The 18,751-nt window shown below is 42.2% G+C and overlaps 2 protein-coding genes across 4 annotated transcripts in view; both read right to left on the bottom strand.

Moving 5' to 3' along the window:
* The window catches only part of septin4b (septin 4b), a 37,986-nt gene extending 34,114 nt beyond the window's left edge, over positions 1–3,872 (bottom strand). Inside the window, exons 1-2 of one of the 2 annotated variants that reach the window (XM_031860678.1) lie at positions 3,620–3,872; positions 731–738 (exon numbers count right to left, since the gene is read on the bottom strand). In XM_031860678.1, coding sequence (XP_031716538.1) covers positions 731–738; positions 3,620–3,671 — 60 coding nt within the window. In that variant the 5' untranslated portion in view covers positions 3,672–3,872. The remainder of the gene's footprint in view (positions 1–730; positions 739–3,619) is intronic. The other variant, XM_031860682.1, reaches the window with a different exon arrangement.
* A 990-nt stretch (positions 3,873–4,862) lies between these two features.
* Positions 4,863–18,751, bottom strand: part of limk1a (LIM domain kinase 1a) — a 38,799-nt gene continuing 24,910 nt past the window's right edge. For both annotated transcript variants that reach the window (XM_031860729.1, XM_031860730.1), the window contains 13 exons: positions 15,641–15,750; positions 14,258–14,473; positions 13,838–13,943; positions 13,437–13,642; positions 12,895–13,081; positions 12,498–12,584; positions 10,466–10,597; positions 10,188–10,247; positions 9,660–9,725; positions 9,275–9,443; positions 9,058–9,113; positions 8,285–8,442; positions 4,863–8,079 (listed from right to left, as the gene is read on the bottom strand). In XM_031860729.1, coding sequence (XP_031716589.1) covers positions 7,947–8,079; positions 8,285–8,442; positions 9,058–9,113; positions 9,275–9,443; positions 9,660–9,725; positions 10,188–10,247; positions 10,466–10,597; positions 12,498–12,584; positions 12,895–13,081; positions 13,437–13,642; positions 13,838–13,943; positions 14,258–14,473; positions 15,641–15,750 — 1,686 coding nt within the window. In that variant the 3' untranslated portion in view covers positions 4,863–7,946. The remainder of the gene's footprint in view (positions 8,080–8,284; positions 8,443–9,057; positions 9,114–9,274; positions 9,444–9,659; positions 9,726–10,187; positions 10,248–10,465; positions 10,598–12,497; positions 12,585–12,894; positions 13,082–13,436; positions 13,643–13,837; positions 13,944–14,257; positions 14,474–15,640; positions 15,751–18,751) is intronic.

Genomic DNA, 18,751 nt, shown 5'->3' with positions numbered 1-18,751 from the left:
CCCCCCCCTCTTTCGTCCCCACTCAGTCGGGCCAAACACAGCTGCAGGGTTTTTCGGATGTAGACAAGCGACATATAGAACGGCAGTAGAGAAGACGGGGGGCAGCACTTTTGACACTGAGGTGGCTGAGGCCACTGGCTACTGGAAAGGTGATAACAGGACACTCAGACAGTAGGATAGGCGGACTCTCTGCTGAAGAATAGGAGAGCTGTTTGGCAACTATCAACACAAAAAAATGTACAGTGAACACGAACAAAGCAGATTGTCAGTTGTCACTTGGCGAGACAAGGAACAAGAAAATCTGGGCTTTCGAGAACACACCTAATTCTCATGCAGCTATTCCTCTTTGGTGTCAAGTGAAACCCCGAAGCATAGAAGCAGAGAGAAGTCACACTAAGCTCAGAGTATTCACAGCAGAATCGCATGCTCAGCTGAACACTTTGTGAATAGGAAATCACAACAGCAGGTCTGTGACTTCAGCAACGCTTGACATCCTAAAACCTCAAGTTTAAATCACTTTTTTGAAACTTTAAAACATAAACTCCTTTCAAATGAACACAAGCCGCATAGAAGCCCGCCTGACCAGCAGAAGCTATCAGGGGTAAAATAGGCTGACATCAACAAACCACAATGCCCTCATTTTGGTGAGATAATCGAGGCCAAATCTCCTTTCACCAGCGACCTACTTCGTCTTCGGCGGCACATTTGAGGGAAAAGTCTGGTTTCTTACCTCATCGTCTGGATAGAGGAGGATGATTGATCCACGGGAGGTCACACATAGGAAAGGAGCAGAGACACAACTGTGTAAACATGTTGTTAACCATGACTTATTGCTACACTAACTAGTGATGCAGACCTACTTAGATATACGTCTTTCTCCAGAGCAACTCGTTGATTAATCAGACAGCCAGCAACATCTACTTCGGCACATCTCTAGATCTAGCAAACATCTGTGATAAAGCTTGAGGGATGATGTTGTGAAAGTATCCAAGTACTTAAAAGACGGCATGAACTTTAGGTTTCAAAAAGCTGAGCGTGCAGGGGCTCTTGGTAGGTTTTCATTTGTACAGATTAGTCCCTTCTCGGGGAATGGGTTGCGATGATACAGGACAGTAATTATTACAGGAAAATATATATTTTGGAAAACTACCATTTCTGCACTCGGCTGGTGAATGTCTCGTGCTTTGCTTCAGGAAACAAACTGGCAGTTAGCTCAAAGTCGGGCTCTTTGCGATCAGTTGAGCATAATTATTCATTATGTTTGCACATTTACTGATTCTTTCAGTTCTTAAGAGGCAAAACAAACTTACTCCAGAGCTGCCTGTCCAGGGAAACTCACTGGCAGTATTACAAATAATGATCCGCTACTTTAAAACTCGGGCCCATCGCTGCCTGTCAGCTCACAGAGCAGACTATGCTCAGACACAGGTCAGGGGACTGAAGTACCATCATAACCTCGGCCACCATTTACATCCACTTTAGGAACCGCAGAAACAAAACAGCTGACAGCTGGACAATGTGTAATGTATGAGCTGTACATTGCTGTCATCAGTACGCTTCACTCCACGGACACTTTGAGTGAAATCTCTGTGGCAGGTAACAACAAAAATGGCTGCAACTTTAGAGCTGAACGCATCTTATTACAGAGCTGCAGATCAACGTTAAATTCCAGTGCTGTGGTATAACGGCTACTCGCTTGACTTGTTCATTTTTCTCGTGGTTCATCTCTTGACCCACATGCTGAGGTCCTCCACCAACGACGCTGTGAGCGCAGCCACAGACAGCGGCGAGGACAGGAGCATCTCTCCACAAGGATCTCCCAGAGGAATGTCGCTGACTGTGCCTCCCATCCACACCACTCCCTTTTCTCCTGGGTGCCTTTCACTGACTTTGTTTTTGAGTAAGTCTGATGTCAGGGGTTGTTGTTGTTGTCTTGTTGCTTTACTTATTAAATAGGTTATGGGCTCTCAATAAGACAGGCCTGTATTCTAGTTCCACCTACAGCTCTAAAAATTGAGTTTAATTGAGAACATTTATGTTATTATGTCTTGCTTGCAAGGTTTCAATTGTGTGAAAGTTCTGCAAAGTTCTGCAAATAAATATGACTAAAGACATGTTGATCAAGTTTTCCAGTGAGCGGGAACAGACATTCGTAAAACATGAAAGTCAGACATGGAAAAACTAACATTTGAACTCATCACCAAGATGTAAAATCTGAAGAGGCTCCACGAAAACATGAACTGACAAGAGACGCTAAAGGTGAATCTCAGGGCAAAAGAAGACCAACCGCACAAGAGATAAGCTCTGAAACGTGCAACATGGATTTAAAATAGTCATTTCATGCTTTCTGGTTGAACCAATGCAGTAATATATACTATTACATTTAGATATATCCATGTAATTGAATGAACACAGGACTAGTGTGTGAGTAAAATGGACCCATAAAAAGGACTAATTAAAAGCTTCTAACACAATTGTTGAGCATTCAAGCTCTTTGAACTTGGGTTATGTTTTGTAATACAACATAAATCATCACATACACACTACATAGTGAGAGCTGTCATCACCTCCCACCGTCTCCAACACAGAAGTATCATAAACACACATGGCAAATGTTTCAATGAGCCAGATGTTCGGCAGCGTCACCTGCTCCGCATCATAAAACTGATGAAATAAAACACCCTGTATGAACATTAGACGGACAGGGTGGTAGCGTACATTGTTCCCAGATGTGATCAGATACAGGAGATCTGTGTTTGAAACAGGATACTAAATCTCTTTGATGCCCCCAGACAGGAAGTATGGAGCAGAGCTAGTCCGATATATCAGCTGATATTAGCTTATTGAAGATATATCATAGGGGTGTACATGTTGGCTGATAAGTTAAATTGTCCACCAGAAAGCAATGACAAATTATTTTTCTACCTGCAAAATTTTAGGGAACATAAAACATTGTTTTTGTTATTACTTTCTTTCTATTTTTTTAAATGGCCTATATATATATATATATATATATATATATGTATCTCAAGTGTTGATATGGGCTTCTTCACAATGCAGTGTTAGTTATGTTAGTGTGGGAGAGAGGCAGCGATCACGTCTCATTTAGGTTTCAGTGTAAAGCTTCCTGACACAGAGCTGCTTGTTTTAAATAAAGCGAACAGTGTGGTGATGGGGCGAGTCGTTCATTGGTATCCAGCTAACACTAACTCACATCTTCATGGTACAGAAATAGTGCATTGTGGCGATTCTTGGTACCACTCTTGCATAACAGTAGAATTGCAGTGTGGAGCTCACACTGCCAGGCTTTTCAGGGATGTGGACCCTGTGGACCCTGTGGTCCGGTGAGAGTGCCATTTCCCTGCACACTTTAACAAGCTGTACTCTTATCATCGGCTCACAAACCGGGACAACATTTGACTTGTAGGCTCGTCGGGACTGTGACGAGTTTTAACGGTGCATGCTCACGTTACAGCTCCGTGTGTCCTTAATGAATAAAATAAATAAAAACACGATTTAAAGGGAAGGTGTTCACTTCATTTTGGGTCAGTCCGATGTACGACACTAGAAGAGCATCACCCGAGTTAAACGTCTCAGATGCGAGGACAACGTTACTCACCGTGGTTGAAGATTGTGGACCGAAACCGGTTGTTGCTGGACGAATGTTCCATCTTTTAAAGTTTGTTAACGCTGCGACCTTCTTCTTCTTCTTCTTCTTTCTTCTTCTTCTTCTTCTTCTTTGGTATTTCCTTAATTTCCCCTCTCAATCCGAACACAACTGCGGTGAAATGACAGCCCGTGTGTTGTGTATGTCCGTCCCCCCCTTGTTTCGCGCACGCGCTCACTCACACCCATACACACACACACACGCACACACACACGCACGCACGCTCAGACATACGCACGCGCGCAGCCGTTCGAGACTGACGAGCCAACCCAGGCCGGTGACGTCAGGAGCCGCTGCAGCAGCGGCGTCGGAATGAAAACAATCGCACGTGGACGCGATGTGAGAAAGGTCCACTTGCACCTGCAGGTAAAAAAAGATGCGCCATTTCTCATGAAAATGAACAACGGTCAAATATTTGTTAGCATTAGAGGCACAGTGTAAATGTTAATATGACAGCTAAAAAAAACTTATATTAATTAACGTATTTATGTGGTAGGTTAGCTGATATTATCGTCATACGTTAATATTATTATTAGTAGTAACACTAGTAGTATAAAGTCAGTCAGTGGTGGAATGTGATAAAGTACAAGATTATACTTTAGTCTTGAGGTACATGTGCTTTACTTGAATACCTTCTCATTCAAATGTTTCATTCCACTACATTTATTTGGCAGCTTGTAGTTACTACTATTATGAAATCAAGATTTTAAATACATTTTCAAATTAATATATTTAAATAAATAAATTGATAATACACCTGCGTTGCAGTAGAATGAGTAACACTAAGAAATATACGTACTGTCCGCCATGTAGGGTGACGAGCAGCTGCATATTATGGTTTTATTTTATACTTTATAATTTCACCATAGAAATGAACAGCTGAGATAAATAGTGACATCTGGCGGTCAATTTGTTAACACATTTCTAATGAATCCACCTTTTCTTTTCCAAGCAAACGCAAGCACTATTTTTTACCACTTTAATGTAGCCCACACATTAAATAACTGCCAATAATGCAGTTTTCTTCTAGTGTGACCTCAGCAGATTGTACACATAGTATTGGAGCTCTCACACATTGTTCTCTGTGTGTGCTTCAGTATTACCGATGCAGAGGAAGTTGATAAGAGTGATTGTGAATAGACTAAGTGACTGAGAGAGACATCATCATTATTGTACAAACACTTTGAGTCTCTGGTTTGTTTTAGAAGCAACAGTTTTATTTGTAGCTGTGACAAAAGGGGGGAAAAAACAGTCACCTCCTCAGAGTCTAAATGTTCACGTTCAGGATTAAAGTGCAGAATTGTTTTCACAGCTTGTATAAAAAAATTTAAATAAGACCAAAAACAAAATGTTAAAATATCCAAACTAACAATGGAGATCTGGAAAACATGAATAGAATACAGAACAAGATGAGATCTCATACAACATTGTATCAGCAATGATATTCAATCCACTTAAATCAGGCTTGCACTTATGATACATTAAAAAAAAAGGAAATCAGTTCACGTTTTCGCGTCGTTGGCAAAGGCTAGCTTACATCAAAGGCACAGCATTGTTCAGAGGTAACGATCCTTTGCAAAGAAGTGCTGCGGCAACATTCTCATTGATCCTCAACACGTCCTCACAGACACACCTAACATGCTGGACAGAACAGAAACACGGCAAAGCCACGCATGTACACTGCATGCCCACGGACGAACACACCAACCAGCGGGGGCTTGTTCTACAGAAGCATATTTTGTGTTATCAGCACTTTACATTGACAGAAGGTTACATGCTCTGTGAGTCTCACTGTTAAGTGTTTGGATCCTGCTCTCCTATTAAGCCTGCTGAGTTAACTGAATTAATAAGAAAGATCCAGAAAAGTACGGCCCTGAGCCAACGGAGTGTGACGAGGAGGTGAGAAGGTGAGTCAGGCCAGTTTAAGTGCTCTAATATCGGAAATACCAGCAGTGGGTTGCAGCCTCTGTGGGCGTCACACACAAAAACCAAGCAGTCAGAAAAAACACAGAACATCATTCGCAAAGGACCAGTCTGTAGGCAGCAGGCAGACCTGGGACAACACATCCTCTCGGTAGCAAAGACATTTTGATGCCAAAGCTTGAAAAGTAAAATATAGTCATGCTTTCCATAGATATATGACTTTAATGTTGAACCATGCACACAAATGCATGTAAATATTCAGAAACGGTTCGCTATCAAGAGGATGCATTTCCCAGGTCCCATGTTTACAGTTGAAAGGCTCCATCAGTGTCTTGCATTCATATTTATCTACCTGAACCGACATCATTTATTTCCTTATCACAAGTAGCCCAAGAGAGGAAATTAACAAACATGGCTTCAACCACCCATTTGGTAATATAGTGCAAATTAAAGTACTCAAATCTATACAAAAAGATTTCAGTGGTTGTATTTATATATAAAAAAACAGATGATGTGTTTTTACTCTTTCCTGTTTAGCTGGACTTTCTTTGTCTTTCACTCTTAGTTTTCTTATTTAAAATCACATCATTTAGAGACAAAACATAGCGTGGTTTAGAAGTTGAGCAGATCGAGTACATCATGCAGTTTGAGAAAACAGCAGCAGGAAATTAAAAAAAAGAAAGATTTTTAGATTAGAGACAGATCATTAATGTTAGAAGGTGCAAGAGAGATATCTGACAGTGGAAGAAATGATTTCTGAGGAGTGAGCATATTTACGCAATGCACGCAGACAGATGCACGGACAGACGCATATATATACATGATATTTACAGCTGGAATGTACATGTAAACACAGTGGGTCGTCCACAGGAGGAGAGACAAATATGTGGACAGACAGCTGACATGATGAGGCAGGACCTCATCACACCTGAACTACTTTACAGTACATGAGATGAGAGTGAGGAAGTGAGGAACATTTGATTGCCCTCAAAATTCTAAAATCACATAATATTAGAGTTGATGATAATATGCAGATTTACATCAGCAAGTTTAATTTGATTTAATAGTCCAGTATTACAATTAAATTTACTCCAGCGAATGAAAAGATGGCAGGTCAAGTGTTGAGAAACACTTTTTTGGATGACAGACTGTAACATTTACTGAGCTTAAACTGAGGGTAGGGGGTATTTTGTGGTGATAAGATTCCTCTTATCTCAAACGCTAAAAGCCTCTAACCTGCCACAGTAGCAACAATGTAGAAAAAACAACAGCAAAGCTTTCAGCTGTGCCCTATCGACTGCAGTCAAACTTTTACTCTCCATAATGTCAACTGGTCGGCCAATAAAAATATGGCAATGTAGCATAGGTATATAAAATATGTCTGTACATTTACAATATTTAAAACATTTACAATGTACACTGGTATGTGTTTGAATGTATAAGATGCCACGTCAATGTGAATGAGATGCGCTAACAGCTCTTTAAAATGTACCGAATCTATGCAAAAGATCTCAATGTAAAGTCAGTGCTACACAATAAATGAGGGAGAGGGGCCACAGACGCATGTAGGTCTCGCAGTTTGTGACCAAATGAGGTCAGAAGGACACGATGAACCAGGACGTGACCTGACAGCATTATTTACACTCATGCATTCTTCAGTGAATTAGTTAAAGCTTGAAAGGTTTAGTTGGACTTGTACAAGTGGTCAGCAAGTTGATCTCGTCCTTTGTGTCTTAAGCGACAGGCGGGCCCCTCTCCTCTGCATTTTTCCTAAGTTCAGTTTTGATATCTAAAACCAAAAAGCAAAATCAAACCAAACTCACACAGAAACACCTGCAAACACGTACAGTACTGCACAATGTAGAGGCCCAAAGTGAGGAGGCTGAAGCTTTGCTTTATGCCTGGTCTTTTGGACTACTTTGTCCTTATGAATATACACAATACACTAAGTATTTTTGAATGGTATGACCGCTAAAGTTAAATCTACATGATTCAAGAGTCTAGTCATGATTTGAAAGTTGGGTCTGATTGCATATGACACGTTCCACTTTAGCTTCGGGTGCAGCAGAATCAAGCTCTCGTAGTTAATGTCTCTTGATTTGACTTTGAATGTGTGTGTGTGCGTCTTGCACAGGTGGCTTTTCAGATCCACGTTTTCCCCTGAGTCTGCTCGTTAAGCTTGAGCAAGCCTACGCCCGCAGCTTCAAATGTGGAGGAGCATAAACACGACTCCTCCGGCCTTTGCTCCGCCATGAGGCAGATGATCGCTGCCCATGTGGGGGTTACTCCAACTTCCCACTCCTCCAGTCGTGTTAAGCCTTACTCCGGCTGTTCGGGGTGGGTGTGCAGGCCATTTTCAGGGCGCACGATGCTGTGCTTTCACCCAGAAGGCCTTGTGCAGCTGGTCCACTTCAGACACCAGCGGTAGACCAATGTCCAAGTGCATCTTCAGGTTCTCCAGCCACCCCTCAAGTTTGGAGAAAGCCGGCCTAAAGATTAAGAAAGCACATAGGCATCTCAGTTAAAAAATATTATTTTATGTATTTACATTCACCCCAAAAAACAATAAAACATAGTCCTCTTGTGCAGAATTCTAGCTAGAACTGGTTATTGTTTCTTATTAAAAATATCAGTAACTTTATGTTGGGTGAACTGGGCATAAAATTCAATGTGGATTTATTGTAGATATCTGACCGTTTGTCTGCATCAAGGTCACAGCACACAGCAGCCATGGGGAAGAAGGCAGGGGGACAGTTAGCGGGACAGAAGTGCTCCAGGAAACCAGACACGTTCAGTCCGAAGTCCATTGCCCTGGGGAGGTAGTCTGGGTCTGCGTTCACCCTGCCAATTATCTAGAGAGGGCAAAAAAAAACAAAATAGAAAAACGGAGAGAAAGAGAAAGAAGAGTTAAACATGGTTTCTCCTTCTCCGATCTGCTGAAACCAGTAAACCCTCCAAACTGAAGCTGATCGTTCCCAGCAAACCACAACCACTGTTTGTCTGCCCCCGTCAGAAGCCACATGAAGACAACTTTGCTTTTCTGCTCCCTCTAATCCCTAAAATATTCTCTGGCTAATGGTGTTCATCTGGGGAAGTCATACTCTGGGGCTTCAGAGAGACTGAACTAAACTGTTGAGCGTAAATCATGTGGATGGAAAGCAAAAATGTGGAATTTTGGAGAAGCACGACTTTTCCCTCGTAAATTTAAATCGATGTTTCATAAATATTGGGAGGACGTGACATTTTTTGACAGATGGCTACATTTTCCATATTTTGCACGAAACCTGTCAAAATACAAAGTTTACAACGATGAAGCGAGATTAACTTTAAAAGTAACAAAGAAAGCAACTTTAACAAATTACTTTTAAGCTTTTGGGGGAAAAGCTATAAAGCTATAAAGCGCTAATCAAACAGTAACCCCTTTGAAAAACCTAGTTGCTTTTTTATTAGTACTAAAAGTCACTCACCTCGCAGAGCATGATGCCAAAGGAAAAGATGTCTACTCTCTCATCGTAGCTCTTCCCTGAAAAGGGAAAATGACAAAATTAGGCTGTTTTTTAAGTTTTAGGAGGAAAGCCACATAGTCATCAACTGTAGTTTTCGTTATCTTGGGAAGGCGTGAATGGGTTTACATGAATACATTATTATTTCCATATTACTTAAAAAGACACGTGTGTATCGTACCGTGGATCATCTCAGGAGCCATCCAGTAGGGGTTTCCCACCACGGTGTACCTCTTTCTACGGTCGTGCTTCTTGAGGCCGGGCAGTTTACCGTGCGACAATTTCTCCTCGTGCTTGTCGTCCACCATGAGCCGCGCCAGCCCGAAGTCTGCCACCACCACTGTGTTGTTCTACACCAAGAAAATGAAACACATCATGAAATGGTTATTGTTATGCTGCAAGCATACATGCTGCCTAATACTGCACGAGAGAGTGATACAAGAGCTTCAAGGTAACAGCTTTACAAAGCCTGAAATTCAACTTCAAGCTTCTGATTTCTCTTAAGGTGGATTTTCCAAACACTTTCAGATGTACTGACTCTCGTACAGGAATGCATAAGTTCTTACCTCTCGGACTAGACAGTTGTATGAGTTCAGGTCCCGGTGGATTATGTTCATGGAATGCAGATATGTCTGAGTGACGGACAGACAGCAGAGGACAGAAAGGAAGGAAGAGTGAACAGAAAACATAGAAGCTTTTAGTGGTGCTGTAATCTAAAACCCATGCCAAGAGGAACAATCCTGCCTTGTTTCATCTCAAGTAGCTGGTGTTGTAAATACAATGATCCAGTCAAGCACAACGTTCTTCATTGTAGTCATATGGAGGGAAAACATTAAGAAGTGGTGGTCTAATCCTGCAGGAATTTATGCTGTAATTTCAATAGTGGGGGATGGAAAGGATTGTGCACATTATTAGCAGAAGTGTTGTGTGTGCAACTCGCTAACACGACCAATAGAGGGAGACAGCAGTGAAGATAACAGGAAGCAATGCACCTTCCTTTACTGCTGCATTTCAAGGAATTTCACTGTCTGAGGAGGCTTCACAGTTTACCTCAACTATTCAAATGACATGCAATTTTCCGTCATTGAACTCACCATCCCAGCAGCTATGTCCTTGGCAAAACTGACCCGCTGGTTCCAGGGATAGTTGCTGTCCTGTGAGCAAAAATCAGAATCAAATGTCATTGTCTTCAGTGGCAGTTGACGCTGATGAATCATGACATCTAAACAAAACGTTACACCTACAAAATACAAAGACTCCACCTGAGGCAGTGCAAGACTAGACCGCTTCCTCAGTTACTAATAGTGCTACTCGAATACTGAGCAGGAAGCAGACAACCTCAAATGTCTGCAGGCACACGCTGCCCTCTCACCATTTTCTTGATGATTTCTCTCAAGGTGCCTCCCTTGATGTACTCTGCGATGAAGTTGAGCCTCTTGTCCTTGTAGAGGACTCCGATGAACTTGAGCACGTTGGGGTGATCCAGGCAACGCATGACCTTCACCTGATGTGACAACGCAGACATATTTACACACTACACACAAGGATCTTGATAGACATTAGGTCTGGGTGAAATTAAAAGCAATAGTTTGCCATTTTGGAAAACACAAATACTCACTATCTTGCCATTGGATAATAAGATCGATACCACTCTCATACACATAAATATGTAGCTGCAGCCTGTTAGCGTGTAGCATAAAGACTGAAAACCAGAGGAAACAGACCACCTGGCTCCGTCCGAAGGTGACAAAGATCTGCATACCAGTACCTCTAAAGCTCACAAATTAACATTTTATATATTGTTTGTTTAATCTGCACAAAAACCAAAGTGTAAAAACAACAAGCTGTGTTTTACAGGAGGTTATGTGCTGGACTATTTCTCTCGCGGGAGCAGTCTTTGTGCTCAGCTGAGCTTCATATTTACCGTACAGACGTGAGAGTGTTGTTGTCTTTTCATCTTGCTAAAGTAAATTAGTTTATCTATTCCTTTTATCTTATTGTTTAAGGATACTGAGTTGAGTATAAGCATTTGGGAGTCCAAATAAAGTTTGAGGATTGTTCCCAGTTGGAATGAATTGTACCAATTCATTTCAGGGAATCTAGTTGCTCAAGATTGTTTGTCAAAAGGTTGATAGTCCTATAATCAGTCTGTTAAATGTGCAGACAGAATGTAATCAGGTGGACAGCGTCTACTTCACAAACTGACATCTAAATCTCAGCTTTAGTCAATTTTTTTTGTCCCATTGTCACTGAACCCCACAACACATGCTTACAGGTGTATGCTCTATTTATTTTGATAAGCAAGGCAACAAAGAAACTTCCTGCATAGTTGAGAACTGCTAAATAAACAAAGAGCGCCAAGCAAAGAAAAAGCTGCCCAGCAAGTATAGTGTAAGAGGTTACAAGTAGTGTTCACAGCACTACTACAGTATGACACCTCGTAAAACATTTCAGGGTAGGGTTGTGAACGAGGAGGAGGCTAGTCTCTATTACATGCAGATAAACCTGAAATATCATCCTTCAAGTGTCATGATGTCTTTGTCTGAAATGTTTGGTGCATTCCTTTTCTCAAACCAGATCACAAGACACTGAGTAACGTGAGACTTCGGCCACCTACAAACAAGTAATAATCATGCTTCATTGTTTTATGGCCTCTCTGTCGTTGTCTACACCAATTACAAAGCAAAGACTCTGTGTTATTGTAACCTAAAAATAAATCTATTACCCCACGCATATGGGAACAATTTTCCTGAACTTCAAACATCCCAATTAGAAGGCAGTGAAGTGGATGAGTGAGTGAGTCTACAATACAGAAGTAATTCAGATCACTTCAAGGGTAAAAGTAACTCAACAAGTCTTACAGAAGCCTAAACTTCAGCGTATGAGTCGTTTTCTGTCATGTTTGCAGATTATTGGAAGGACGGGAGATAAATGAAGCTTTGTGTGGCAGTGAAATGAGTTCTGCTCTTCCAGCATTTTTTGGGAGAAAGGACTGTTAACGCTCCCTTTCGTACTATTTCAGAGGTAATTTCATTTTACTTCCATTTATTCAGGAGCTAGAACCCTTCCTTTTTTATTCAGTCATGTCCTACATTCACACAGAGGAGATGCTAATTTTAACTACAATTTTCAGCTTCTGGCCATGGTAAAAAAAAGCACAGATTTTTACAGCTGGTCCAGAAATTCAAACAGGCAACAAATGCACTCCTCTAACTTTAGGGTACAGACTGCCCTCATTTTACTGACTAGAATTATGTTCGTATTCAAGGAAATACTGCTTATTTTATGATCTGAGGTCAATGCTTAATGATTTCATATTTCTGTTTAGGAAGACTAAATAGAAAACCGAGTTAATCTGTTAATCCTAAATGATGTAACATCTGGGATCGTCCGTCTCCACTCACCTCTTTCAGGAATGTTCTCTGTGTCTCGTCATCAAAGCGGATCAACTCCTTCATCACCATCACCTCCCCAGTTTCCTTGTGGGTCACCTACAAGATGCAACGATGCAAACAATCAAGCTGAGCAACAAGCTGGGAGACTGAGGCAATGTTAACCATTAAGTGTGTGAGAGTTTCATTCCCCCTTTTGCCTGTCAGCAAGGGAAATTAAAAAAGAAAAGTCCAGGATATGTTATAACTAAGAATTTTAACCTCCTGCCTCTCCACACTTCTCTTTCTCATCTCAATGCTGCCACCTTCTGGACATTGTGAGTATGACAACATTTCTTCTCTAAAACGTTGAAGAATGCTGCAGGTGTACTTCACATACAGCTAGATGTGTCTCTGTGCCCAAATCTACCTTGATGGCCTGTCCAAAGCAGCCCTTCCCCAGCACCTCTCCATGGATGAGGTCAGATGGGCGGAAGATGCGATGCGTCTGATTGGACACGACGCGGAGCGACTCGGATCGATTGATGTCCTTCCTCTGGGAGATGGGGGACGCTGCGTTGCTGGAGCCTGGTGACTTATCAATGCTGTAGCTCCTCCTGGAGGGTGAGAGGGGAGACGGGAAGAGTCACAGGAAGCGAGAGACGAGAAGGAGAGGAACAATAGGGGTAGAGAAGAGTATTTGATTAACGTTTGCCATGACCTCATTGGGAATAACAGAAGTTTTCATCTAAGCTTATCCTTATCAAGGACAGGTGCAATGGACAGGAACATACACTACAACTTTTCTATCGTGTGCTAACTCAAGTTAGAGCTGAACCTAAAGGAATTAATTTTTGGCAGTTAAATATATAATCTACACATGTAGGGATAAGAGCGGCTTTGGTTCAGGAAGTAGAGCAAATAGCAAAAATATCTCTGTCTGCAATAAGCCGCACTAAATCTGTTTCTTACGTGATGATACGGGATCTCAGGCTGTTGATGTCGGGGTTGGGGGGCTGTGTGATGGGCAGGATGGGGCTGGGGCCCCCTGACAGCGGGGTGGACAGAGGCCCGTCCACTTGCTCTTCAGCCTCTGAGGAGCCTCCCTCCAGACTGTGAGGGTCGTGTTCGATGGTGAGCTGCAGCAGCCGGCTCGTCTCCTGGATGAGCAGGTCGATCTGGAGAGGAAGAGTTCAGATGAGGGTGCTCAGTCCACATTTACAACAGCAGAGGTCATTATGATAGCTGGAGAAATTCTCCAATGGATGGAATCTGCTGAAATGCTTAACAGTGCTGCAATGAAGAAATAATGAGATGAAGATTTTCCATTTGCATATATACAATAGAGTCAAATCTTTCAGTGTGGTCAATACCTCGTCCAGAGGGACATTGTGAATGGGCGTCCCGTTGATTTCAAGGATCTTATCTCCAACATGAATGGAGTTTTTCACATCTGGACTGATGCAGTCTGGTTCCACCCTGAATAAAGAAGAAAGGCAGAATATCTCTTCAAACACCTTTCTGCACACATTGAAACATCATTGTTTGGACACAGACCTGTTCTCTGATGAAGTCTCAGCTCATTTGGATAACAGTGGCTTAGATTTCGGCTCATTTCCTTTTTCCTTCCACTCTATTATACATTTTAAATGAATCTCATCTATCACACTGTCTACCCTTCCTCATCCTTTGTCCTCCACCACACTGACCTCTTCTCCTACAGTTACTGTCTCCTCTCTTCACACAATGACAATCCATAAAACACCCACACAAACACGGACAGATGGACTCACTGGGAGACTCTGACAGTGGGTCCATGTTCAGGGCTGTAGCCGTTGGTCGGGCTGAGCGGCTGGTCGATGGCCACAGAGAAACCTCGTCCTCTGCGTCCGTTGTTCCCCTCGGCGGATGCCGGGATGGACACAAGTGTGACCGTGTGAGGGATCCGTGAGCCCGGCGTGTCCGACAGAGACACCGGCGTGACGATGGTCTGGTAGTAACATTGACCGCTGGAGCCAGAGAGGAAGTGAAGGGAAGGATAGATTGGAAAGGAGGAAGAAAGTTATAAAAAAAACAAAAAAGGGGGAATCCTAGTGAGGTTTCTGGCTCTAAAGCCGTCCATGCAATCATCAAGTTCTCATTACTGCAGTTTTATAGCATCACATGTTGTTGCTTTACTGAGTTTGGGAAAACACTGAGCTGACTATTATTCCCTGAAACATGACGAATGCTCAGAATGTAAGGACTCATGAAATAGCTATGAAATGATTCAAAACTAAGAGTGAAAATGTAATCTGAATGACCTTTTTACAAAACACACAGTGCACTTTGACCGAATCTGGTAAACCTCTTAATAAATGTAATGATCTGAGACAATCCCGCTGTCATCATCCACTTCCACTCAGAGAAGAGGACAAAGGCTGTTCTGTCTGTTTGTATATCTGTGTCGTGCAGCTTGTTACACATTGAACGCTGGCAGTCACACTGACACAACCCCGGAGCGAAACAAGTCAAGAACAACCGGAACCAGAGACAGAAACAAAAAGAGGGGGAGATTTCATAATGAACTGATTTTTGTATTTTCGGGGTTTACGATTAGAGCCATCACAACACATAGAAATGATCTACTCTGCATCTACGGTGTTTTGAGCGATTCACCACAGTGCATCTCTGTCACCAGCTTAGAACAACTGTACTTTGTGCAGCTTTCTGTGTTGTATATTTGGTAGAAAATACCCAAAAAAAGAAGCACCACATCTCAAACAGTGCGAATGTGAATTTCCACCCTGCATTAGAGTCAGTTGTCACCACAGTTGGTCATTATGTCGACAAAAAGTCTTTGAAGCCCAAAATAAGCTGCATACATTTAAGATTTTGTCAATCAACTGCAGCTTTGGCTTCTTGTGCGTTTCTTTGTGGATTCATTACACTTCAAAGGGATTAGATTGTTGCAGAAGAGAGAATTAGGAAAACTAACTAAAAAAAGAAAATAGTAGTTTGGTAAATTAGTCGGGTAACGGAGCTACCCCACCATAAACTGCACAGGCTTTGATTTGCCAGTGTTAAAACATCAGGCCGGTTAAAGAGGAATGTAACACGGTTTACATTTCACAGTGTGATTTGATTTTGACAGACTTTGATAGTCAGGTGTGTGCGTGTCTTATAATATTGCTCACCAGTAGAGTTTGGATCTCTCCACCAGAGCGTATGTGTCGCCATCCCCGATAAACATCCTGCAGTTCAGACAGGTGAAGCATTCTGGGTGATATTTCTGTTCCCCTGCAACCTGTTAAGAGAAAAGCCAAAGACACAGTTAAAAGGACATTCTGTTTTCTCTGGGCTGTGAACATTCGATGTACAAAGATGTCAAAGGGATTGTTTTCTGATCTCTAGTGAAAAACACTAGACTTCACAACAGAGTTTCTGATGTGACCGGAGCAACAGGCAACATGAGGCTTTGGTAGCTGGTCGGGGAAGTAGGGCGAGGTCTGGTCACTGAGGGTAATACTGAGAGCTGGGAGATTGAATTTGCTGCTGCCAGATCCCCCACCGAGAGCTTAGGGCAGTTTTGCAAACAAGAGAGGGAATTGAGTTGTGGCCAAAAAGCAGAGGAGGCAATGAGCAGATTAATCACATGGGCAGATCTGAGGACTGGAGGTTTCAGCTCTCCATGTTCTTCAGACCAACGAGAGAAAACCAAACACTCTAAAAGTATTCACATAAATCGCGACAAAATGAGAAGATCAACTCCATCGAGTAACAACCTTCCCACTTTCACTGCTGCTCATTAAATCTGTTTGTCCTTGCTTGTGACTCTGATCGACTGAGACATCGATAAAGTGGCCCACACCTCCACATATATCAATATCGACCCCCTTTTAAAACTCCTTTAAGGTAATTTTTGTGCCCATCAATGTAAATGAGCCACCCACTGGCATACCTGATGACTTCTATGATTAAACATGAGCTACGATGGGCCGGGTCCACCAGAGCTGTGTGCTCCCCCGAGGCTGTGCTCGTGGCTTCATTTTGTGCTTTAAGTGGCAGAAAATGTTGGAGGGAGTGAGCCCTCTGACAGCACTTCTCAACTGCAATGATCTGCATTGCAAATTCAGTGTGCCAAGAGTGAGGCGGGGCATTTCACGGAGGGGTGCTGAACAAAGAACAATCAAATAAATGCAAAAGAAAAACAGAAATTTGGCATTGTGTAGTATCCTTATCTAAAGAGAAAACTGATATTTGCATATTATTTCTTTAAAAGGGCACATTTAGATTATATTAAAATACATAATTCAGAGAAAACGTCTAGATCATAAAAGGTTTACTAATATTTGTAAATATGAAGAGCAAAACATGAGCTCATGGACGCAGACAGAAGTCTGAGATGCTTTATAAGTTACTGGAAAATTACAGCAGAACTACCTATCACCTGAAAAGAGAAACCCTACTTCTAAATGGTCCATAAAGCTGAAAGTAAACAGCGTAACTGAGACAAAAAGGAAGAAAATGTGAAGATCAAAGAATCAATAAACTCCCTTCAGCCATATGTCTGCTGCCCCGCCCTCCTTGGTGAGCAGCAGTGAAACCAAGAACACACACCAACAGATAAACACATGCTGACGGCCCTCGGGCTGCAGGGAGGAAGACACCGTACAAGCATATTAATTAACTGCTTTTTAAGTAATTAATCTGAGCAGAACCTTCCAGCAAAATACCAGGAAAACATGCCACCACTAGGTTTTTATAAAAAGAGTAAGATAACATCCCCACTTTGCTGTATTTGGTCCTGGAACAAATAGGGGACACAGAATAGGGTACTTGCAGATGAAGAATTGTCCTCCTTTTCAACCTTATGTTTAAAGTTCATGTTGACAATACAACATCATTTCAGAGACAGAGAGAGAGAAACAGAGAGAGAGAGACAGAGAGAGAAGGAGAGAGAGAGAGAGAGAGAGAGAGAGAGAGAGAGACAGAGAGAGAAGGAGAGAGAGAGAGAGAGAGAGAGACGGAGAGGAGAAAACAGATGTAATGGCTTCGTAATGGACATGGGAAGAAAGCAGCTGCAGGGTTTATTGACTGACTTAATTTCTTTATGTGTCCTGCAAGCAGCCTCATAAAAAGGAGCCGTAAACAATAACTGTCTGATATTGCCAGCAGGAGTAAACACAACGCATCAGAGAATCGAAAATATGAATGAGAGATGAGTGAAGAAAATCTAAAGTCATAATCAAAATATGAATACTGTGGGATGGAAAGATCCTAAATACAACTGTTTTATCAGGATTTTTAGCATCAGAGTTGTTAGTGGATGGCTTTAAATTTAAATCCGTGGTTGTGTGTGTGTGTGTGTGTGTGTGTGTGTGTATGTGCGGGTGTGTGTGTTACTTAGGTGCAGCACTACAAACAGGAAGAGAGGACAGCTGGACGGAGATGAAAAGGGTGTGTGGCTCTACGCTGTGGCTGCCATTTGCTTGCCAGGCAGGCATGACACACACACACACACACACACACACACACACACACACACACACACATACACACACACTCTCTTAAACAACATTTGACAGGCGACAGCTGCTGTGCTCACATTTAGGATATGCTTCCTCAACAGAAGAGTAGAAATAAAGACAGTTAAGGGGAAGAGGAAATGTCAGATAAATCATCAGTCTATGTGATATCAATCCTTCCAGACTCAAACAGTATTTCATTATTTGTGAATTAGCTCATCGTGCTCGCGTGTGTGTGACTGCGTTTAAGTCGGTCATGTAGCCTCGGGGCCTTTTCTAGTGACTACGAACCAAACTGTGTACACGTGTCTCCCCAGGGGAAGGGTGAGAGGGTCGACGGGGTCCAGAAGTAACTGCGTCAAGTTGCACCACAATGTTCAGTTGCCATGTGTGATGATGAGGATCTCAGAGGATCTCAGAAACAATTTACATTTCTGCAGCTTACATGCTGAAGTTATTACACTCAACTTTATTCTTCTGACCCCTTCATACAAAGTCTACGATTCCACTAGGCTTGTATTGTCTATGAGTGGCTAACAGTTTAACCAAAGAGGGATTTTCCCTCCTCAGATGTTTAATTTGATTTTTTAGAGGCCTGGATTGGGTTTTATGTTGTAACATATCTGCCTATCTGCCGGCCTGAGCCATCGGTGCCGGACTCACAAAAGAGACTACTTGCGATGGTCATCCACAGAGACTGTCGGCTTGGCGTGTCAGGGCCCGTAAGCTTCATTTGTTTTGATGATTCATCTGTGTGACCTTAAGTTAGCTGTGGAATGT

Source organism: Anarrhichthys ocellatus, unplaced genomic scaffold, assembly GCF_004355925.1.
Source record: "Anarrhichthys ocellatus isolate YVR2014 unplaced genomic scaffold, GSC_Weel_1.0 scaffold24, whole genome shotgun sequence".
Classification (NCBI taxonomy): domain Eukaryota; kingdom Metazoa; phylum Chordata; class Actinopteri; order Perciformes; family Anarhichadidae; genus Anarrhichthys; species Anarrhichthys ocellatus.
This window is presented reverse-complemented; position numbering and strand designations above follow the sequence as displayed.